Raw genomic sequence first — 24,645 nt, 5'->3', positions numbered from 1 at the left:
AATTTCAGGAATTCCTTGTTTTTAATAGCTGAATAGTATTCCATAGTGTATATGTACCACAGTTTCTTTATCCATTCTTTTTTTTTATTGTAATGAGAATTTAGTGCACTGGCCTTATCATACAGAGGAAGAAATTCAGTATACAGGTAAAAATCTTGTTTAAAGTAACTTACTTTACTAGTGCCATGAAAGTGACACCTGGGCAAGACTCTTTATCTTTTTTACCCCATCAAGGTCATGACAACATTTTTGCCTTTTTTTAATCACTGGAAAAACAGTACAAGACACAAAATAATGTGCTGGGTTTTTATTTTTTCAAATTCCCCCTCTGCCACTTTGTTATACAGGTGAAACAAACTGAGGAGAATGGCCATCACTAATGTCACCCACCCTGAAGAGTTCGTTCTTCTAGGTTTTGCCAACCATCCTTGGCTGGAGCTCTTGGTCTTCATTATTCTCCTGGCAACGTATCCCCTGGCTATGACAGGGAATGTTGCCATCATCCTGGTGTCCACCTTAGACCCCCGTCTCCACAGCCCCATGTATTTCTTCCTCACCAACCTCTCCTTCCTGGACATGTGCTACACCACAAGCATTGTGCCTCAGATGCTGTTTAACCTGGGAAGTGCCAGAAAGACCATCAGCTACGTGGGGTGTGCACTTCAACTTTATTTATTCAGTGCAATGGGGAGCACAGAGTGTCTTCTTCTGGCTATTATGTCTTTTGATCGCTACGTGGCCATTTGCAGACCTCTGCACTACTCCCTGATCATGAATCGGCGCTCATGTATGCTGTTAGTATGCATCATGTGGCTCTGTGGAATCGTCTATGCCATTTCAGAAGCCACACTTACTTTACAGTTGCCACTATGTGGCATCAACACTCTGGATCACTTATTATGTGAGATTCCTGTTCTGATTAAGGCTGCTTGTGGTAACAAAGAGACAAACGAGCTGGCACTCTCTGTAGCATGCATTTTTATACTAGCTGTTCCTTTATGCTTAATACTTGCTTCCTATATAAGTATTGGACGTGCTATACTTAGGATTAAGTCTTCTGAGGGAAGGACAAAGGCCTTTGGAACATGTTCCTCTCATCTTATAGTAGTTTCTTTATTTTATGGTCCTGGAATTAGTATGTACCTTCAGCCCCCCTCCTCCATCTCAAGGGACCAACCTAAGTTCATGGCTCTTTTCTATGGTGTGATAACCCCTACACTTAACCCATTCATTTACACTCTGAGGAATAAGGATGTAAAGGGAGCATTAGGCAATCTTGCAAGAAGGATTTTGTGTTTTAAGTGATAGTTTGTATAACAAATAAAATTATTTAACTGTTAGAATATGTTTCTCTTGGTTAAATTTTTGAAACAATAGTATTTTTTTCATTTATTTTTTGAAATGTATTTTTATCTTACCTACCACCACCACCTCCCTCCAATTCTCCCCAGATTACCCAACTTGTTTCCTTCCAGATTTCATGTCTTCTTCATAGTACCAACCCCCTACGTCTAATTAGTACTGACCAGTGAGTGTATGTATGTGGCTCTATCTACTAGGGCATGGGCAACTTACCATTGGCCACATCCCCAAGAAAAGTGATTGTTCATCCTTTTTGCAGTCATCAACTGTCATTCCAATCTCACATTATGTGTTTTTCTAATGAAATATCACATAATCTTTACAATACTGTTATAAAGTAATGTTTGGAAATATTAGCAGAGGATCTTTTTAATATAAAAATAGTTCTGTATCATTTTTTAACTTAAATAATACATATTTAATACTTTAGAATATACAAAAATTACTATCTGCTTACTTTAATTATAACATTTATTCATTGGTATACATCTTGTTGATATCACTTGAGGAATTTTCATCATTCTCAGAAAGTTTGGCCCAAGTGTGTGAACATCCCAGGTATGAACAGTCCAGCTTCGATATCAAATGTTATAACTGAGGCAGGATTGGGGATTCTGCAGAAATCCTCTGAGGGGAAACTTCCAGGCTGGAATTGACTGTTACAAGCAATGACTTCTACTGATACTAGCAGATTGGGGTGCCAGAATTAAATTGCTGGTGATGGACCAGTGCTGATAGCTTCCTGGTGTGAGGGAGTGGGCTTACAGCTACCATGTAAGTGGGGGGGAGGGGTGCTAGGGCTGATGGCTTCTGGGGGGCTTCCACTGATGGTGGCAAGCAGGGGGCTATGGCCTCCTAGCAGAGGCTTTCCAGTGATCATGGCAAAGTGTTTAAAAATAAAAGAGAAGGGAGAGAAAAGAAACACACACACACACACACACACACACACACACACACACACCTACACTTACACTTGATGAAGTAAGACAGACTCCAGTAAGATTGTAGGTTCCAACAAGATTCTTCTTTCAAGTTTCTCTTACTTTACACATTTATATACACACATAATACATACACACACACATATATATATACATATGTAGGCTCAATTTTATTACCAAATATATTTTATTATGAACTTATTAAGCGAGAGTACCTCACTTATAACCTGACTAACCTAAACAATAGGAAAAGAAGATTAAAGAATACAATAATGAAACCATAAGGATATCAGTTCCGAGGAACGATTCTCCTGGTATAATCAGCAGGATTTCTTCTGCTGGAACCTGGAGTAACCAGAACCCCGAACCTCAACCAGAGCCTGGAGCACCGAAGCCTTCCCTCGAGTGGTTCTCTCTAGAAGCATCTCAAAGTGGAGCAATGAACAGCCAAAACTATCCCAAGTCTCCAAAGGCCCCACCTCTTGTTTTTGGCTCACATTTATACCTCCTCTCAGTATTTGTTCAAGAATGTTTTTCAGCTTGTTAACAATCAATCTCCCCACACAGTGGTTTGACGTCTAAGGCGATAAACATCACCTGCTCTCTCACAAGTCTTTTTCTCATCCTCCACTTGTGATTGAAACAAAAACATGTTTATCTCTCCTTCATACATACATTCACATATTAGGTGGATGTAAATGGATTCCAATAATCTTAAACACATACACACATGCACATGCACATACACACATCTTTGTGGATGGAAAAACATTCCAACCCAACCATCTATTGTATATATGCACATATATATATATATATATATATATATATATATATATATATATACATACATACATACATACACACATACATTTGGTGGATAGAAAAAACTCCAAAGAGTAAGTTCCAATAACTTTATTATTTCTCCCACAGCTTATATCTCAGCAAGGTCTTTCAAGCAGTACAAAAATCACAATGTTGTTACATTCTATCTTTCTTCAAGTGGATGAGTATTTGTAAGAAAAATATGTTCCTCATTACCTTCACATGATTAAATGCTTTACGTACTACGAGTGAGAAACAAAAATGAAAAACAAGTTATTTCCAAGAATCCATATACATTTGTAACTAAGCAACTTGTTATATATTAACAAAATATAAGTAAGCAAGGTAATTTCTCAGACAGCTTTTCTTTACTGGCAGGCTGAAGTTTTCAGTTACAAAGAAAGAATCAATTATCTTAAAAAGTAATCATAAAAATCTTAAAACAATCACAAATCTAAACTTCCATATAAAAACAATCATCCATTTTTACTTTAAATCCTAAAGGTGCTCATCTACTCATTAATAATTTCTATTAAATGATATCAAGAAGCTGAGTGTCCCACAGACCAGCTCTGGGAACACTCAAGGGGAGAGAAGAGAAAGTCTTGGTGGATCCATGGTAGGGAGAATTGAGCAGGCGGTGAACAGCCAGTTAAGAGAAACCAACCATTGGTGAACAACTGGCTATAGCAATCAGCTGTTGAGGAGATGCTGAGGAATGGAGGAAAACATAAACACTAGACCCAGACATATGCAGTACAAACTGAAGGGTTTTTTTTTTTTTTGCACAGGGTTTCTCTGTGTAGCCCTGGGCTGTGGAGAGATACTCTAAAGGTATTTAATCTGGTGAAATCTTTGCACATCACAGTAGTTTCCAATATCATAAAAGAACACATACTAGAGAGAAACCCCTTGAATTTAACGAATATAGTAAAGCCTTCACATGTCCCAGTCATCTTTGAAGGCATGAAAAATTTCATACTGGAGAGAAACCCTGTGAGTGTATTTAATATGGTGAAGCCTTTGCATATTTGTGCTGAAGGCCAGCTTGAACACTACAGAGTAAACTGAGGCAGGACATAGAGTTGGTGACTGATCACTCACCAGATTTTTCTCTGATGGAATCTGGCTTGATTTACTGGAGCCAGTTCTCCCTTTGGCCAGCAGCTGGGGTCCAGTATTGCTTGTCACTAGCAAAAAAGAAAAATTTAAAGGATGGAATATTCACACACACACACACACACACACACACACACACGCACACGCACACGCACATGCGCACACACACACACGGTAGATGAAGCGAGGCAAGTTCCAACAACTTTATTTTTTCTTATAGCTTACATATCCCAACAAACACCTTCCAAGCATTATAAAAATTATAATGTGATTACATTCTATTTTTCTTTTAGTGACTGGCCATGTAAAAACAGTATATACCCCAATATTTTTACATGAAAAACTTTTTACACATTACAAGTGAAGAAAACAAATTATTCCCAAGAACCCACATACATTCACAACTAAGCAACATGTTATAGATCAACAAAGTAAAAGCAAGCAAAGTAATTTTTCAGCCAGTTGCTTCTTTTCACTGACAGACTGCAATTTGCGATTACAAAGAAAGGATCAATTATCTTAAAAAGTAATATTTTTAGTAACTCATTTATTTTTATTTCAATGTGCATTGCCGTTTTGCCTGCATATATGTCTGTATGAGGGTGTCAGATCTTGGAGCTACAGACAGTTGTGAGCTGCCATGTGGGTGCTAGGAATTGAACCAGCGTCCTCTGGAAGAGCAATCAGTGCTCTTAGCCACTGAGCTATGCTGTAGAACTGCCAATCCTTAGTTTCATACCACTTAGATATTGCAAAAGGAATATACTTTAAATTCTCAAGGTGCACACCTGATCATTAATGATTTTTATTAAATCATACCAGGAAACTGAGGGAAAAATGGGTACAAGAAATTAATCATCACCTTGATGACCAGGCCAGCTTTAACAAGTCACATCGGCCAGTGCCTGTCAGGCTGCTACTATTCTTGTTCCCTGACTTCAGAAATTCCCTGGCTCAACTACTAAGAGTGTGCTTTTCTTAATTCCAAGTTGTTCTTTCACATTCTTTACGTCAGAGCCACTAACGAAAACATCTTAGCCTAATCTTACGAACAGTCTCCACCTAAGTTCTCTCAGAGAGTGGGTGAAACATTAACCTACTCCAGTGGTCAAGCACTATTTTCATAAGTGCCAATGATGCTGCCCAGTGTGGGCCAGAAGCCCACAGCCAGAATGTTATGGAGCCTTTAAGATTGAAAGCCACAAACATCTGTGCCAAGTCACAGCTCCATTTTTCCACCAATCAGGATTTAGGGATAGGGGCTTTCCTTATGTGGTTGATCTGTATAAACTGATAGAGAATGTAGGTTTTACAGTGTAACCAATCATAGCCATTTGTTCTTTTGTGGTTAGGAATAGGCCTGATGTTTTGCAAAATAAAATATCAATAACAGAAGCCCTGGTTAGGAGCAGTCACTATATTTTGTGGAACAGAAGATGAATAATGAAAGTTGGCCAGCTATTGGGAAGGCCACAGCTCCTCTAGGGCCTCATAACTTGAACTTAGTTTTGCCCTGTGGTTAAATGGAGGCTGATAACAAAAAGACAGTACTTAGGACAAGTTCCTTTTGCTTGTTCCTAACATTTTCATATCACAGTCATCTTCGAATGTATAAGAACACATTGAAGAGAAACCTTAACATGTAACCAATGTAATGAACCCTTTTCACAACATAGTTACCAGCAAATACATAAAAGAACACATACTGCAGAGAAACCCCATGCAACGTGGTAAAGACTTGGTATGTAGCAGTAGTTTTAGTAATCATGAGAAAAAAATCATACTTCAGAGAGACCCCTAAATGTAGTCAGCGTGCACTTTGTTTTCTTACATCAGAGTAAAAACCTTCAGTGTGTAAACAACCTGTGGAAGCCCCTGCATGTCACAGTAGTCTTTGAGGACCTGAAAGAACTCATACACAAGGGAATCTATGGCTATAAAGGATTTGGTAAAATCTTTAGCCAACACTCTTACCACTTACATTCAGTTACACAAGATTGTTCATTCTTGAGAAGAAACGTAACAAGCATCAAAATCTATTCAAACATTATGAAGCCCCTCTTAATTTTGTTTTGACTTGCAAAGTCTTCTAAAAATATCTATGAATTCAAATAGTTATGTATCCCTTCTAGATTTCACAATTCTCTTCAATTACAGGTATAAAACTTTATGGCTGTGTTTAGCTACGTTTTCTGTTGCTGTGATAAATCAATGTCTAAGGTAAGCTATAAAAGTTGAATTTTGTTTAAGATTACAGAGGGATACGGGATCACCATGAAAGTGGCAATGCAGCAAGTGTCACACTTGGCAGCTACAGCAAGAAGCTCAGAGCTCACATTCTCAACCTGCAGCATGAAGCACAGAGTAAATCTGGACATGGTGTGTGGATGTAAAATTTCAAATCCCACCCCCAGTGACATATTTCCAACATCAGGGCAGCATGTCCTAAATCTTCCCAAATGATATCCCCAACTGAGAAGAACTAGTTTCTCTGGCTTCAGGCCTACATGCTTGCTTTCTGTTACACGAACCATTTCATGATAAAGAAAAACTCTTTAAGCCTTTAGATGCCCTCAGCATCAGCCAGGTGTGGTGGCACATGCCTTTGATCCCAGCTCTCAGTGGCAGAGGCAGGCAGATCACTGTGAGATCCAGGCCAGCCTGGCTGCAAAGTGAGTCCAGGAAAGCCAGCGTTTTTTTCACACAGGAACCCTGTCTCAAAAAATAAAACACAACACAAAACAAAACAAAAAAAAATGATGCCTCATCTAGGTTACATACATAAAATGTATACAAGAAAACATCATGAGCGAATTTCTTTGTGTAACAATTTCCTTTCAATTATGTGATGTCAGTGTGTCTTTGTGTGTGGCTGTGATAGGATGACCCTCCCCCACATAGTGTATCAAATGTATTGTAGTTGTGTTGCTGTATTTTCAATTGTTGATTGCTGTGCTAAGCATTTGCTATTATCCCATCAGAAGCACATTACTTGCTTTCTATATGTAAATGCTTCTCTTTCCTTACTTGCCCAAAAGATGATGCTGTGAGATTTGCCATGTAAAAAGGTAAGTTGCATTGAATGGGGTGTGTGTGTCAGAAGCCACTGGGAAACCTAGAGAAAGATAAGGCATAGTCATCCTCCTGATTCCATTAGACTCGAAAATGATTTTTAGATAGTGTTTTTATTAGGTTTAATGATTAGGATTAACTCAGCGTTAGGACTAAGGTAAACGACTATTTAGGATTAGGGGGTTAGGGTTACAATTAGGGTTAGGGTAAGGGTTAGGGTTAGGGCTACGGGTTAGGGATAGGAATAGGGTTAGGGTTAGAGGGTTAGGTTTAGGGGGTTAGGGTTAGGGGGTTAGGGTTAGGGGGTTAGGGTTAGAGGGTTAGGGGGTTAGGGTTAGGGTTGTTAGGGTTAGGGTTAGGGGGGATTAGGGTCAGGGTCAGGATCAGGGTGAGGGTCAGGATCAGGATGAGGGTGAGGGCCAGGGTCAGGGTTACGGTGAGGGTGAGGGAGAGGGTGAAGGCCAAGGGTAGGGTTAGGGTCAGGATCAGGGTCAGTGTTAGGTTTATGTGGGAAGCCATGCCAAGTTCTTCCATGTTAGAATCCCGTCCTTAGGCTGCGTGCTGTGACCTTCGAGTTGCTGATTTTCGCTGGAGGAGGTCTTGTGTTCCAGGCTATCCTTGGAGTATTTACTTTTGAAAGAAGTAGGTAAGTCCCAACTGGGAACCACCCAGAGGATCTAGGAAATTCTTACAGGGAGTTACCCAGAGAAATTGGAAGTTCTTACAGGGAGTGATCCAGGCCGTTGTATTCTTGCCTGGGGGTTAGGGAGAGTGGAATTAGAATAGATCCTGTTGACCTTGCTATATAAAGTCTTACTCATCAGCATTAAAGTGAGTCTTGATCAGAAATTTCCAGACTTGACTCACTATCTCTCCTGTCTCTGTCCTCCACTTTCAATCCCCACGCCCTCTTTCAGGTGAAGCCTAGTTCGATTTGTCCGCGGGCCAGGACACATCATTTGGTGCCCGAGCAGGGGACTGAAAAACAGGGAATTAAGTAATGGACGTTGCGTGGAGGGGGCCCCATGGAAAAACAAGTAGACCATCCCCCCCACCCCGAAGTCGCCCACTTTGCAGAGGAACTGCAAGGTGAGCAACGCAAACATGGGACACAGCAATAGTAAAGATTTATTCAGAGAGACAATGAAAAATAAGCTTCAAATTCGAGGAGTAAGGGTAAATAAAGAACAGTTGGATGAGTTTTATATTTTGTCAATGAAGTATGTCCATGGTTTCTTGAGGAAGAAATGGTTAATTTTAAAATGTGAGATAGAGTTGGTAAAAAATTACAGGAATGCTATATTATGCTTTTAGACTATAAAGGTTCCTATATATATGTTTGTTTGTTTGTTGGCTTTAGTTAAAGATAGTTTAAACCCTAGATACGCCATTTATTGTCAAGGTTTTGCAACTGTTGCTTTTTGTCTTGCCTATCAGACTGTTTGCTTTATGACTGTCATGTCAAGTTTTATGTCTATGTCTGCAAGTTTGTTTAATTGTTTAAGTATTGTTTCATTTTTCTATATTTTGAGAGAGGGCCAAGCTTTACTCGCTAGCCAATTTTCTAAATTACTGTGCGGCCCAATGTGGTACGCACAGCCCATGAGGTCGTAAGAGTACTGCCTCTGTGGTGCCAGCCAGCAGCCGCCCATGGGGAACAAACTCAGGACTGGAGTGTCCACTGGCCAAAATGTTTTACAGGCACTGCTCTTGGCTTCCTGTGGGCTCAATTCTTACAGAACAGGGATGGCTGCGAACACGTGGCTGGTCGGAGAAGTACAGTCTAAGGAATAGAGTTTATTGTCTAAAACTTAGAATTTTCTTGCTTAATTTTTGCTTATAAGAGACTAACAGTTTTCCAAACTGTTCTAGAGAATGGAGTTAATTCCAAACTCCTTAGCTACAAGGTGTTTATAATTTTCTCTGCTTAATTTTTAATAGAGATATTTCTAAAAATTTTTAGATTCTCAAAAAAGAGAGATAGGCTAGCTTTGTCCTTAAAACCAAACATTTACAACTGAGGGTTTCCAGGTTAGATCAAACTGGCTAAACAAGCCCAGGGCTAGCATCCTTGGGACAGATAATTTTACAGGCATTGCTCCTAGTTATCTGTGGGCTTGATTCTTACAGAGTAGAGATGGCTACAGAAACGTGGCCGGTTGAAGAGGCGGAACTAGGGGGCTGAGAGTTTTCTAAACTAGCCTAGGGAATGTAGTTAACTGCCTAGAAATTAGAATTTTCTTGTTTCCTTGATTACTTTTTGTTTGAGATATTTAAAGATTTTTTTTACTAGAATTGAGATGAAATAATTAAACAAGGCACAGTAGCACACGCCTTAAATCCCAGCACTCAGGAGGCAGAGGCAGGTGGATCACTGTGATAGGGGCGTGGTGGTGCATACCTTTAATCCCAGCACTTGGGGATTAACACAGGCAGAACTCTTGAGTTCCAACCTGATCTCCACAGGGCATGATCTACTTATAAGTTGCTTATAGAAATGTAAGTTTTTAAACTTACATGAGACTATGCAACTTATGGGAACATTACAGCCAGGATTGCCCTCTCCTGTGACTGTTCCAAAGAATACATTCAAAATTGTCATAGACATTAAGGATCGTTTTTTCACTATTCCCTTACATCCAAAAGATTGCCATCACTTTGCTTTCAGTGTGCCTTCTGTGAATTTTAAAGAGCCAATGAAGAGATATCATTGGCAGGTTTTGCCTCAGGGAATGGCTAACAGCCCTACCCTATGTCAGAAATTTGTGGCTACAGCTTTACAAAAGATTAGAGAAAAATGTACTGACTTATATATCATTCATTACATGGATGATATATTTATTGCTGGAAAAGATGGACAACAAGTGCTTCTGTGTTATGCTTTTATGGAAACCCAATTATCTCAGTCTAGTCTGCTAATAGCACCTGAAAAGTTCAAAAGGTTGATCCATATTCGTATTTAGGATTCCAGCTTTTTCCTTCTCAGATAAAACACCAAAGAATTACATTGAGAATAAATCATTTAAACACTTTAAATGATTTCCAAAAGTTGCTTGGTGATATAAGTTAGCTCAGACCTTATTTAAAATTAACAACTGGAGATTTGCAGCCCTTATTCAAAATCTTACAAGGAGATTCCTCTCCAAATTCACCCCAGGATCTTATAGCTGAAGCTAGGAAAACCTTGGCTTTAGTGAAAGAGGCTATCTCCCATCAATTCATAACCTATATAGATTATGACAGGCCTCTAGGGTATATTATCTTGGCCACTCAGACTACACCTACTGCAGTATTCTGACAAGGTGCTCCTATTATGTGGGAACATTTGCCATCTTCTCCCAGTAAGGTAATAATATCATATAATTTGGCTGTTACAAAGTTGATTCATATGGGTTGATTACAAGGAAGAAAGTATTTTGACAAAAAAACCTGATTTTAAAAAAAACCTGATTTTATTATTCAGTCATATTCTAAGGACCAACAAAATTGGCTGTCTGCTAACAGGGATGATTGCAACTTGGGAGGCAGAGGCAAGTGGATCTCTGTGAGTTTGAGGCCAGCCTGCTATACAAAGCGGGTCCAGGACAGCCAAGGCTACACAGAGACACCCTGTCTCAAAAAACAAAAGCAAAAACAAAAAATGAATGCCTTAGGGGAAAAAATAAAAAATAAACTTAAAGAAAAAAGGAAGGCTTGGAGAGGTGGTTGAGAAATTAAGAGCACTGGCTGTTCTTACAAAGGTCCTTAGTTCAATTTCCAGCAACCACATAGTGGCTCATAACCATCTATAATATTTCCCTCTTCTGGAGGGTAGGCACATAGGCAGGCAGATGTTGTATACATAATAATAAATAAATCTTTAAAAACAAAAAGCAAAACAAAAAAAACCAGCTTTTGGCCTGCTGCTCTACCTCAGTGGAAACTTACCTTTTTACAGTGGGACACCAAGTTACCAAGTGACCTGAGCTGCCCATCATGAGTTTGGTGCTATCTAACCCACCCAGTCGTAAAATAGGCAATACAGAGCAGCAACCTATTATCAATTGAAAGTGCTGTAGATATGATAGGGCCTGAGTATGTCCTGAGGGCACAAGAAAGTTACACAAAAAAGGTGACCAAAAGCCTATGGTTTCTACTCTGCTGCCCAGTGTGCACCTAGAGCCTCATGGGGTGTACCCTATCATCCGATGACAAAGGAAGAGAAGACTATGACATGGCTTACTGAGGGTTCTGGATGTTGTACAGGCACCATCCAGAAGAGCACCACATGTGTACCTGGTGCCCACAGAGACCCAGAGAGGGCATCAGATCCCCAGGAGATGGAGCTACAGATGCTGATGAAAGGCATGTGGACCTGGGAAGTGAACCTGGGTCCTCTACAAGAATAAGAATTTTTAACTACTGAGTCATCTCTGCCCCTCCCAAAGAGAATTCTTACCCATCTGACCACATCAGACACTTACTAATAAAGGCAATCCTGATTCTATTAGCTGTAGGTCAAAACAAAATGAATAGGTCTTACCCTGAGAAGTCTGCATTTGTAAGCTTTGTAGTGCTAAAAAGGAGCCAAATTTAATCCACACGGAGCATGTCCAAGAAATCTGGATTTTAACTTCTACAAATATTAACAGTGGAGGAAGTTGACTTTAGGTTTTAGGTTTGTTTGTTTGTTTTTAACGGGCATATGGTACATGTCTCTAATCCCAGCACTTGGAAGGCACAGGCATCTAGTTTTCTAAGTTTAGGCTGGCCTGTTCTATATAGTGAGAGCCTGACTCAAATTAAAAAAAAATTTTAAAGAAATAACTTACTTTGTGGGTGTGCACGGATGTGTGTGGATATGTATGTGTGAATTCGGACCTGAATGTTCATATATGCAAGCTGCTTACATATGGAGGTCAAATGACAACTTGTAAGAGTTGATTCTCTTCTTCCAAATTTATTTCTTGGGGATCAAACTCACGTTGTCAGGTTTGGAGTCAAACATCTTTACCAGATGAACCATCCTTTGTCCTTTGTGTTTTAATGATTTTTTTTTTTAATTTCAGGATCTGAATAAATTTAGTTAACACTCATTTTATTTGTGTGAGTTTATACACGTACGTGTGTGCGCGCGCGCGCGCACGTGCATGCAGAGTCTAGAAAAAGGGTATTGAATCCCTTAGAACTGGAGTCAGAGGCATTTTGTGGGAAGCCTGGCTTTACATGTGTGCAGAGATCTGAACTCAGTTCCTCGTGATTTTGCGTTAAGTGCTTTACACTTTGGGCCATCTGACTAGGCTGTGGACTTGGCTCCACACCCCGTCCTGCCTCTGCCCTAAACAGGCTCTTGCTATGCAGCCCTGGCTGTCCTGGAACTCACTTTGTAGACCATGCTGGCCTCGAACTCACAGTGACCTGCATGCCTCTGTATCCCGAGTGCTGGGATTATCTTCCTTCTTGGAACTGCTAGTTGTTGTTTCAGAGGTCCCCCACACACACACACCCCAGAGTTGTTTTTCTTAGTGCAGGTGTTGGCTGCCTGCCGGTCCTGGTTCCCTTCGACTTGCAGCTGTTCTTGCTGTCGTGTACTCCTATCTTGCTTGTCCTCCAATTTGAAAGTTTTGTGAGTGGGATCCAGTTAAAACTTCTTGAGACTGTCAGTCTGTCCTACCATGCTGAGCATTCTGGAGGGCTGCATTCTGCCGTCATGCCTCAGCTCCTGCTTGCACCTTAAGTGTATGTGACACCCTTGTAGTTTGATTCATCTGCCTGGTCTCTGAATATTTATTCGCACTTTGAGATTTGATAGTCTTGTTAGTGAGGACAGATAGTCCTTCAGTAAGAAGTACACAGCTAGACCTAGTATTGAGGCTTTCTTACGTATCTAGTCACTGTGCTGAGCACATTATATCCTCACTAAACTCGCACGATCCCCTGAAGCCTGGCGCCTGTCATCGTCCCCAGCTACAGATGTGGTAATGGAGAGTTGGGGAGGCGAGCATGCTTAGGCTGTCGTCACATAGAATGGATGGAAGGAAGTCTATGACGCTCATGTGTAACTGCCTTGTGTTCTCTGCCTGCGTAGGGGGACCTTTAGGGAGATGCAGTTGAACTGGGGGTAGAGGAGACCTTCATAGAAAAATCAAGCTAACAGCAGTTATCTATGATCAATTTTTAAATTAATCTTTGTTTATCTATTGAGCTACAGAGCACTCAAGTGTCTATGTTATGTTAGCTAGAAAATATCATTGAGGGTCTGGAGGGTCAGCAGCTGCCCGTACGTACAGACCGCCCTTGCTGAGAACCATCTACCCGTTCGGATGCCGGAGTTGAAAGCGCTGCGGCCTGGTTGCCGCCATTTCGCTCTCTCTGAGGCTCATAAAATCATAGCATAAGACACCAAACCTTCCACTGCGACATTTTTTATCTTTGGAACGAGCCACGAACACCGTGAAACAGAAACGAAACAGAACAATAATGGTGATAATGATTACAATAACAACAACGATAACCAAAATACCCAGAAACAGAACAAACAAAACGGCAGCCAGGTGTCTCCATGCTGACGCCCGCGGCCCGCACAGGTCACCACCCGGCACTGGGGCTCCATTCCCAAGTACACACACGCAGTCAGTGTGTCCCGAGGTATGAATGTCACGTGGGTGTCAGCCATCCGTCCTACCAGGGTGGATGGAGGCCAAGGGGAGGGCGCGGGGAGCTGGCCCGGCCGTGCGCAGATGGCTGACCTCGGACAGCCATCCGTGCATCCACCCGACTGCAGCACCGCAGAACCACCGAGACGGGGCCCGGCTGGTTCCATGACGAGCCTGCTGGGCCGGCGGCACGGTCTGTGTGTGAGCCCAGTGAGCCCTGTGAGTCGGAGAAGGTGTCGCCCGCGATCACCTCTCGCCGCGCAGTTTCTGCCGTCGCCCTGGGCCGCTTCGCGGGGCCTCCAACGTGGATGCTGAAGACTGACAGCTCGCTAGGGGGTTTGATCCGGGCTGCCGGGGGGGGGGGGGGGGGGGGATGGGTCACACCGGGCTCCCCTGTGCTGCGTCAGGCTACTCGGGGACTCCTCCTGGTGTCGCAGCCGCCTCGTGGATCACGCTAACCCGGGCGGGCGAGGCGGGGAGACTCAACGGGCATGCGTCACAGAAGTGCGGGAAGGGGGCCCCCGCTGGCTGTCGCGGGTGCGTCGGTCCCTCCGTCGGCCTCGGGGCGCATAGGTCTCATAGGTTGCAGCTCCATGACGTCACACATACGCATGCGGCTCCTGTACCTGCCGCCGTGGACAGAGTGCGGTGAGCCGTCTTGGCTGTGTCGCCCCACCCAACCCCCCGCCATGTATGAGCTCGTGCACGCGCGCGCGCACACACACACATGCCGTCCTGGTTGTGCCTCCCCCTCACCATGTGTGAGCACGTGCACCATATGGCAGCAACAGAACGCCGCTGCGTGTCTCACCTCCACACAGCCGCGGGCCTCCGGAATGTTCGCAGCCGCCGGGGAGTAGGAGGGGGAGGAGGAGGACTATGGGAGGGGAGGACTAGGGAGGGAGGGGGTGTAGGGGGAGGAGTAGAGGGAGGAGGGAGGAGTTTGATCAAGGCAGGGATGGGGAGCAAGAGGTCGACAAAAATGAGGGGCAGGAGGTCGCGGACGACGGGGAGGGTGGAGGGGACAGGGAGGACGTTGAGCAGGACGAAAGGGAGGAGCGCCGGGAAGAAGATCAGGTTATAGACAAGGAGAGGGACGAGGTAGGAGCGGGAGACGGGGCGGGGAGGACAACGGAAGAAGAGAAAAGTGAAGAAGGGGAGGTAGGCATTGAGGGTGATGAGGGGCTGGACGGTGAGGAGGACAGGGAGGACAGAGCTGATGAAGTAAAGGGGGATCAGGATTAAGGAGAAGACAGCAGGGAGGGTGACCAGGAAATAGAAGACGCAGTAGTTGTAGACGCAGGACTGGAAGATGGAGCAGGGAAGAGGAAGGAGACAGGAGGGAGGAGGAGGGAGAGGAGGAAGTGGGAGAAAAGGAGGACGTGGAAGGGAAGGAGGATGAAGAGACGCCGTGCGGATGGGAGGGTGGGGAGGGAGAGGGGTAAGAGGAGGACGGTGAGGAGGAGGAGGAGGAGGAGGATGGAGTGACGCCATGCAGATGAGAGGATGCGCCTGGGTGGGCCACGTGGGACCAGGCCCCACCTCCATGGCTTGGGGGGCCGCCAACTCTCTGCGTCCAACCTGCAAGACCAGAGTCCGACCGTCACGGGACACTCGGAGAACGGGGGCGGAGCGCCCACCAGGCGTCCACGTGCTGCAGAGCCCGGGACGGCCTGGCCGGGACTCCCACTGCCATGCTCAGCCCCAAGGCCTGCTAGGAGTCATAGTTCAGGACACAGAACGCCTGACTCCGCTTCCCGGATTCCAACCCCCGAACCCCAGGAAGCCTCTCCCACCAAAACTCACCGGGAGCTGCAGACAACCCCACGGACACGCACAGAACGCCCTCCTACAACGTGGGACCAGGAAGAACGCGCGAGAGTCATCGCTCCACCGCGAGGCCTGCCGGGAGTCGTAGTTCAAATTTAAATAATTTAAAATTTCTCAATGGCAACAACAAAAGAAACAACTGTCATTCAGGTTATCTATTCTTTAAGGTGAAATGGTACCAATGCTCGGAAACCCATAGATTACCTAAAACAGAGAAAGAGAACAACGTAAGGATAACTTACCCAAGGTCACAAAAATCGGAAATCCAAAGTAATTCCTAGCCTATTGTTTTTAAGCAAATACCAACAAATTCCTTGATTATACCCACTGTCACAAAGAAGTCACTGAAGGAAAAAAAAAAGCAAAACCAAAAAGAAAACAAACAAAACCCTCCGTATCCTATTCCTAGCATCAACAGTGAAAAAATTTTAACTCTAAGAAATAATTAAAATATGGCATCAGCAATGCAGGCCATTCTGCACCAGGCTAAAGTTGGAAGGCTAGTCAGCAGCATAGAGGTCATAAGACTTCCCAATAATATACCATAGATGAACATGAATCTCCTTTCTCTTGATATTTAAGATTCCCAACAAAAGACGTACTAGACACTCACGGATCAACACTCTTCGCTATAGCAGCCATGATAAAGAGAGCTGCTTCTGTCACCTCCCAGGGTTAGGGTTGCCTTCTTTCAGAGTAGAGCACAACTAGAGAAGAAGAGGTAGATTATGGCTCCATTAAAGAAAAATAGAATTCCAAACAATAAACAAAAAAATGTTTGTTTCTAAGCCCAGTTATTGCTCAGAGCTGGCCGAGAACGGCACTTTCATGTTTCATATCCTCACTAACTATAAGTAACTGATTTTAGCACCTAAAATAAACATATTTAGAAACTCAAGAGTTTAACAAGATTATCATTCATGTGTCCCCAGACAATGAATATTATGGAAAAACTGAAACATTAATGAGTGCCTTCTGGTCCTAACGGCAGACCTGTGTGTGCATCTGCTCTATACTTACTGTGCTGTCTGCATCAACAGTCAGGCAAATTAAAGTGCTGAAGGCACCTGCTCCATACAACAACATATGCAAAAGTATTATCAACTTTCAAGGGTTAAAAAAAAAAAAAAACTTGTGAGGGAAATGGTGCCACAGAACTGGCAAAGAATAGAGGATCCACTTACATAAGCCCTGAGCTAGAGCAGCTCATGTGGGAGGTTCCGAGCAAAACATGGCTACGACTAGGGATCGCCAGCTTAGGAAAAGCTAGCAAGTGAGATTTAATTCTACAAGCAACTAAGTTCACTCTCGACCCAAAGCCACCTGGCAATCAAGCAGAAAGGTAAAACAACAGAGGCAGAAGAGTTTTCCAATGAACTCTTTCATGTGTCTGGCATGTTTTCTTTTAAACAAATGTCTATATATTGTCTTTTAAATTATCAAATGATTATAAGGAATATAAAGAAAATGTATACACATGTGAAGGAAAATGAAAATTCTCAACATCCTTACACAATTTTTTCACCTTTTTTCTACTAGTTTTACCTAACCACATACCCTATGTTATTAAAAGCAGTATGAACCAAATGTGGTGGTGCAGACCTGTGATCCCAGCCATCAGGAGGCTGAGATAGAATTGAGAGCCCAAAACTGGTCTTAGCTACATATCAAAACACAGTCTCAAAACAAAACAAAACAAACAACAAAAGAAAACCCCAGGGATAAGGCCGGGTGTGGCGGCCCATGCCTTTAATTGCAGCACTCGGCGGGCAGACCTCTTGAGCTGGAGGCAGTCTAACCTAAATAGAAATTCTAGGCCAGCCAGCCCTGCACAGTGGACCCTGTCCCAAAGCACAACAAAACTGAAAACCAAGCAGCCCACCAAGGGTGTGGACTGAAGCTCAGCGTGAGCACTGGCTGGGCATGATCAAGGCCCCGACGCTACAAGACAACAAAAAGGCTCAAGCAAACAGTACAGCACTCAGCACTCTGATCTGTACTGCTCATCATACCTATTACTACCACAGAAGTTACCACTTTTGATTGTTGATGTTAATTTGTTCAAGTTGCTGAACACAGTTAATCATTTTACACACACACACACACACACACACACACACACACACACACTGCTTTGTACAAAACAATACCTTTTCTTCTATAACATCATTTACAACAAATTCCTAGGTAAACAATTACTGGCTCAGGAGGAACAATTTGCCTACATAGGTCTAATTTTATTAGTAGTGACTTCCTTGCTGTAAACTGAAGTAAAAAGGATTGAAGATCGTTAGATCCAGTACCTACTTTTTTCAGTTTTTCAAGTTTGACTGAAAGGTGAAGATTGGATGTAGAAAAGGGTACTTACGTGGTCTGGTTCCAGTTGGCAGTGTCGAGCCAAGGCATCATGCAGCAGCCTCTGAATGTATGCTTTGAAGATGCTGAGTGACCTCATCTTGGTTTTGTATAAATGTTCTAGTCGATAAAGGAAATTTCTCTACTACCTGTTAGGTAAGACAGGGAATGGTTTATTTGTACAGGAAGAGAACGGAGGAAAAATAGCTTCATTACTACTTACCATACAGTGAAGGAGACACATTTTCCACAATGTATACGTAGTAAGTTAGGGAGCACCTTTTCTACAGAAGTACAGATTTGTTATGCTGCCTCCTAAATATCTTCCCAATGCAGCTTTACATTCTCTATTTATTTTGGGGAAAATGTTTCTCAAACCATATTAAGAGTCTATAGAAAATGAAGACATCCAAGTCTTCTAAGGCACAGTTTTCCCCAAATTCTGGAACATTCAATAATGCTCACATCAGATGATTTCCTCCCAGGTGAGGCAACTGTAATTCCTTTACCATAAATCATTTTAAGCACTCCTCCCCTTTCTGATACAAGGTCTCATGCCGTCAAGGCTAGCCTCAACCTCACTAAAGTGGCAAAGGATGACCCTGAACTCCCTATTCTCCTGCCTTTACCTCTCAAATGCTGGGAACGTAGGCATGTGTACGCCACCATGTCCAGCCCCCATTTGGCTGTTTTCATGAACATGAATGATAGCAGCAACAGGCTGGAATTTCGGTCACAACTAGCTTCCAGACAGTGCTACTTCCCTGCATAAGGCTATACTGTTCTGGATTTTACTCCTTAGGAGATTCTGTAGATAAGTGAACTGCACCTATTTATACTAAGGACCACGGTTATAAGAAAAAGCAAGCACAAAAGAGGGGCCTGCTATTGCTCCTTTACATTAAGGATCCAAAGGAAAGCTGTTTAAAACAATGTCAAACCCAGGAATACTTCTTTACTTTTTTTCCTCTACTTTGTTTTTTGAATTTTTTGGGGGGGAGGGGAGGTTGGCTGGCTTTGCTCTAAAACACGGCTTCTCGCCGGGCGGTAGTGGCACACACCTTTAATCCCAGCACTGGGGAGGCAGAGGCTGGTGGATCGCTGTGAGTTCGAGACCAGCCTGGTCTACAGAGTTAGTCCAGGACAGCCAAGGCTAACACAGAGAAACCCTATCTTGAAAAACCAAAAAGTAAATAAAAATAAAACAAAAAGACAGAGTTCCAGGAGATCCACCTACTTCTGCCTCCTTAGAGCTGAGACTCAAGGCATGGGCCAAATCATCTTGCCTATTTTTTTTCCTTTTAAAGTAAACAGGATTTAAAGGTTTATTTTAATTATTTTAATTACGTAGGAAGTAGGGAAAAATAAGTGCATGTGAGTACAGATGCCCAAAGACGTCAGAGGTGTTGGATTCTATTTGTGCTGGAGTTACTGGTGGTTGTAAATCACCAGACGCGGGTGCTGGAAACTGAACTCAGGTCCTTTGAAGAGCAGTATGTGCTCCTAATTACTGAGACATCTCTCCGGCCCCTTTATTATTTATTTATTTTTTATTTTTCGAGACAGGATTTCTCTGTGTAGCCTTGGCTGTCTTAAGACTCCCTTTGTAGACCAGGTTGGCCTTGAATTCACAGAACACTGCTTCTCTCTGCCTCCCAAGTACTGGGATTTCAGGTGTGCGCCATTATACCCGGCTCCTTTACTACTACTACTACTACTTCTTTTTTCTTTTTCTTTTTTAATATTTATTTATTATGTGTACAGTGCCTGCCTGCAGGCCAGAAGAGGGCACCAGATTTCATTATAGATGGTTGTGAACTACCATGTGGTTGCTGGGAATTGAACTCAAGACCTCTGGAAGAGCATTCAGTGCTCTTAACCACTGAGCCATCTCTCCAGCCCTCCTTATTACTTCTTAAGTGATAAGTAGGAGGTCTAATTTCTCAAGTAGATGAAGAACTTTCTAAAAATCTAGGAAGAAATTTAAGTTTCTTACTTATCTTTATGTGTGTGGATGTTTGCCTACACATGTGTCTGTGCACCACGTGAGTGCAATGCCCATGGAGGCCAGGAAAGGGTGTTGGATCCCTAGAGACTGGAGCTATGGCTCTATTAACATGGGTCCTAGGGAAGAACAGCCAGTTCTTTTAACCACTGAGCCATCTCTCCAGGCCCTAATCTAGGACATTTTTAAGTGGGCATAGTAACAGATGCCTGTTATCTGAGATCCTGGGAACGGAGACAGGATCCTTATCAGGCCAGTCTTCAAGACAGGAATATATACCTGGCCTAAAAGCAAAGAACAACAAAAGCAAACAAACTCAAGTGCTGTCCAGGGTTATAGCCAGGTAGTGCCAACTTGCCTAACATGTGCAAGGTCCTGAGACTGATCCTCAGCACCACAAAGGGGTAGGGTGAAGGACAGTAAAATGTCTTCAATTATCACTGCCAGGTGTGGTGGCACACACCTTTAATCCCAGTACTTGGGGGCAGACACAGGCAGATCTCCGTGAGTCCAGGACAGCCAAGCCTACACAGAGAAACCGTTTCTTGGAAAAACAACAAAACAAAATAAAAATAATTAAATTAATTAAAATATTACTTTAATAAATACAGAATCCACATAGTCTAGGCTACCATGGTGCTCACAAGGTAGCCCATGTTGGCCTCAAACTCATGATCCTCAGTCTCAGCCTCCAAAGTGCTGGGATTGCAGACATTGTAGGCATGTGCCATCATATCCAGCTCATAAAAAGCTTTAAGAAGGATTTTTTTTTAAATTATATATATCACTCACTATGTAGACCAGCCAGCCTCAAACTCACAAAGATCCTCCTTGCCTTTGCTCCCTCAATGCTGGGATTAAAGGCGTGTGCCATCATGCATGGGCAAGAAAGAAATGTCTTTTTTTTTCTTTTTCTTTTCAAGACAGAGTTTCTCTATGTAGCCTTAGCTGTCCTGAACTAGCTCTGTAGATTTTTTGGGGGTCTGAGTACACAGTGGAAAAATAATAAGTTTTCTTTCTGAGTAAAACTGTCCTCAACTATCAACCTTGACAAGTAAATAAGGAAAGAGAAAAGATATAAAACAAACCCAACATAATTTTTTTCTAAACAGTGGCAATGCCTGTGCTTAGATTGCTCACGTCTGTACAAGTAAGCATAGCATGGTAAGCCAGTTCATATTCTCTATTACAAATATTTGAATTAAACATTCCAAATTAGGGTGCTGGAGATTGCTCAGTAGCTAAGAGTAGTTGTTTACTAGGGAGCTTGAGTGTGATTTCCAGCACCCTTATCAGATGGCTCACAACATTCTATAACTCCAGCTCCAGGGGATCCAATGCCTCTAATTTTTGTGGGTACCTGCACTCATGTGCGTGTGCGTGTGTACACACATACATGCATACACGCATGCACACAAAATTAAAAGAACAAAACCAAAGCTTTTCAAAACAATTTAAAATTATCATCATTTTGGTTATTGCTGTTAAACTATGTATCTCTCTGTGTGGGTATTAACACATGTGTGTGCAAGTGCTCACAAAATACAGAAGGTGGCATTGGATTCCCTGGAGTTCATATTACAGGCAGTTGTGAATGGCCATACATGGATCCTAAAAACCAAAATCAAGCACTCTGTAGGAGCAGAACCCATTCCTAACTGCTGAGCCATCTCCAAAGCCCCTACACTAGATATTTTAAAGTTTACACCTGTTTCTTATGGTCTTCTCACTTTAAGTGTGAAAAACCAGTACAGCCAAGAGCTGGTGGTGATCCCCTCTCCGAGATCCACGTTGCTACTCCAAGTGCAGGTACATGTCATCTACATCATACACTTACATTAACAAAGGCACAGAGAATCAAAAACACGATGGATGGTTTATAATAAAGATTTGAAGAAAAAATACCAGACTGTAGGTAACCCAGAGCTCCAGACTTCAAAAATAACTTACTCGTCTAATCTTCCTGAGCTGAAGCCATATGATAGGCAGTCTCCAATGTCAGGACTCCCAGAAAAAGTTGCATGGCTAATGGCAAGTTAGTCTCCACATTTTCAATAGCATAGAAAGCTGAGCAAACACAGTCTGAAGCAGCTTCATGTATGTTAGATGAAGTCTTATCCTGTTGCTGGAAGATAAAAGGAATTCAGGCGCAAAAATCATGATCATTATAGTCCAAGGAAAACAATTACAACCTTCTTCTGAAAATTACTTTTCGTTTGTCTTATGACATTTCGTTTGTCATGCAGTCTAGACTGGCCTTAAAGTCACTAGCCTCCTGTTCCTCCTGTTCCTACCTACCATGTGCTAGGACTACAGAAATGCACACCAATGTGCTCCTGTGTCTGGCCAGCTAAGAGTACACTATCAATAACCCTGTAATTGTGGACCTCGCCAAAACAACATCTTCCTTATCTGACTCCTATTTCCAGACATGTCAAGAAAATGAAAAGTCTTTATCCCTGGAATCAAACCTGGGTCCTTTGGAGGAGCAATCGGTGCTCTTAACCATTAAGCCATCTCTCCACCACCATCACCCCTGCTTTTTAAAGTTGAGACATTTTATTAGGAAAAGAAGGGCAGGGGGGAGGTAGATGGCTTGGGAGTAAAAGTGTCTGCTGTACAAACCAGATAACCTTAATTCAGATCTCCCAGAACCATAAAAAAAGGAAAAGAAAAAAAAATAATAATAAGAGTGTTTAAGTCAGTCTGTATGAACGCCCTAGTTTTCAAAGAATTTCACAGTTCATAGACTAAAACCTAAATACTGTCAGCAAAATCGCCAGCTATAAAAACTCATAAAAATAAAATATAGCAATGGTGAGTATGAGAATCAAGGGACAAAATATAAAATGTTAGTCAAAAAAATGAAATACATGAACCAAAAATTTAAACATGAGGAAATACAATAGATATTACACAAACACTCTGCCACATGTCCACATAATTATATGGGCTAATTAAAGCAGTTAAAATACCCATCTTGTAAATAAAATGTACAGGTGGAAGAAATACGGTAAGAATGCAATCTCAAACAAAAGAACTACCAAGATACCCTGAAACCATAGTTATTCTTTATATTACGTCGCACTCCGACCAAGAGGTTAATGCATATGATTCTGAATCTCGAAGCCTGAGAATAACATGAAAATCGGCAAGGAACGCTGGGGTGTAAGGCCACCCGGGGAAGGTATTGCCAGATGAAACACTTGAATACGGAAGGGGCATCAAAAGCAAATTGGGGCTCACTTTGGTTGAAGAAGAGAACAGAGAAACGTGGCCTAAGAAGCAAAAGCGATGGTGGAACTTTTTTTTGGTTTTTCGAGACAGAGTTTCTCTGTGTAGCCTTGGCTGTCCTGGACTCTCTTTGCAGATCAAGCTGGCCTCAAACTCAGAGACCCACCAGCCTCTGCCTCCCGTGTGCTGGTGAGACGCGTGCGCCACCACCGCCCGGCACGACGGTGGAGGAACGTAAGGGCAGCCCCTACCCCACCGCACCAGCCCCTTCAGGAAGACGATCTCCCTAGGCCAACCGCCCGGCTCGAGCCTGGATCCCGCTCGGCCCTTGCCCCCTCGCGGCGCAGAACGGTTATCTCCTCGCCCCTCACCGGACGTTGCCGCTCCCCACGCCAAAACGAGGCGTGCTCCTCTCCGCTGCGATCTGGGCCGTGATAAAGCGCCTGCATTGCCTTTGGCTCTGCTTTTTCCATGACGGCGGCAGCGGCGGCGGCTGCGGTAGCGATGACAGCGAAGGCTCCGATACTTCTCCCAAACTGGCGCCATCTCCTCCTTTCTGGCCCTTACCAGGGAAGGGGAATCCCTCATGGAAGTTGTCCCCCGCCTGGAAACAGCGTGACAGGTCGTCTTCAGGTTCCGGGCTCCTTTCTGTCTTGTCTTTCCGCTAGAAGCCAGACTTTAGGGTCGGATGAGACTTCTTGCTTCCCGCCTTGCTCTCGGGGCCTAACCTCCGCGTGACACAAACCTCGCAGCATACCCAAGCACAGCCTCAGCAGACCGGAAGCGGCCGCCTTTATGCTTTGGCACACTTCCGTCTGGTGCACCACAAACATCTCCTTCCCGGCTCGCTTCCTCTTGTCCCCCCCGCCCCCCCCGCCCTTTTCCCAGAAGTGACCCTGTTGGACCAGGACGACGGAGAGGAAGTGGGTACTAGGTAGTTTCCCTAGGTGGGTAAGTCAGTCTTACTTGAGCAAATAAATAAAAATAAATAAATAAATAAATAAATAAATAAATAAATAAATAAATAAATAAAAAGCGCGCTTGTGGCTGGGCGTGGTGGCGCACGCGTTTAATCCCAGCACTTGAGAGGCAGAGGCAGGCAGATTGCTGTGAGTTTGAGGCCAGCCTGGTCTACAAAGCAAGTCCAGGACAGCCAAGGCTACACAGAGAAATCTTGTCTTGAAAACAAGATTGGCTTGTGTCAGGTCTCGGACTGAATTTTTTTTTTTTAGACAGGGCCTCGTGGGCGCGCGAGCGGGGGAGGGGG

At 43.2% G+C, this 24,645-nt stretch overlaps 2 protein-coding genes and 1 long non-coding RNA gene across 3 annotated transcripts; 1 reads left to right on the top strand and 2 right to left on the bottom strand.

Moving 5' to 3' along the window:
- Positions 1 to 366: 366 nt before the first annotated feature.
- On the top strand, positions 367 to 1,305 carry LOC311604538 (olfactory receptor 2B11-like; the record flags this gene model as incomplete). Its single annotated transcript, XM_084794474.1, has 1 exon — positions 367 to 1,305. The coding sequence occupies one exon, from the start codon at positions 367 to 369 to the stop codon at positions 1,303 to 1,305; it is 939 nt and encodes a 312-aa protein (XP_084650600.1).
- Positions 1,306 to 3,276: 1,971 nt separating this feature from the next.
- LOC311604570 lies at positions 3,277 to 11,959 on the bottom strand. The gene is made up of 3 exons (XR_014781566.1): positions 11,842 to 11,959; positions 4,233 to 4,318; positions 3,277 to 3,370 (listed from the first exon to the last, which is right to left on the bottom strand). It is a non-coding gene; the product is annotated as an uncharacterized lncRNA (long non-coding RNA).
- A 1,748-nt stretch (positions 11,960 to 13,707) lies between these two features.
- LOC311599972 (uncharacterized protein) lies at positions 13,708 to 24,169 on the bottom strand. Its single transcript, XM_084786147.1, has 7 exons — positions 23,750 to 24,169; positions 22,095 to 22,269; positions 18,153 to 18,288; positions 16,387 to 16,491; positions 15,761 to 15,988; positions 14,766 to 15,535; positions 13,708 to 14,580 (listed from the first exon to the last, which is right to left on the bottom strand). Exons 6-7 carry the CDS (start codon positions 15,500 to 15,502, stop codon positions 14,451 to 14,453), a joined length of 867 nt encoding a protein of 288 aa, XP_084642273.1. The 5' UTR covers positions 15,503 to 15,535; positions 15,761 to 15,988; positions 16,387 to 16,491; positions 18,153 to 18,288; positions 22,095 to 22,269; positions 23,750 to 24,169; the 3' UTR covers positions 13,708 to 14,450.
- Positions 24,170 to 24,645: the final 476 nt, after the last annotated feature.

This window comes from Acomys minous, assembly GCF_964271855.1.
Source record: "Acomys minous genome assembly, chromosome: 1".
Classification (NCBI taxonomy): Eukaryota; Metazoa; Chordata; class Mammalia; order Rodentia; family Muridae; genus Acomys; species Acomys minous.
The sequence above is the reverse complement of the archived record's forward strand: the minus strand, read 5'-3'. Positions and strand labels throughout refer to the sequence as shown.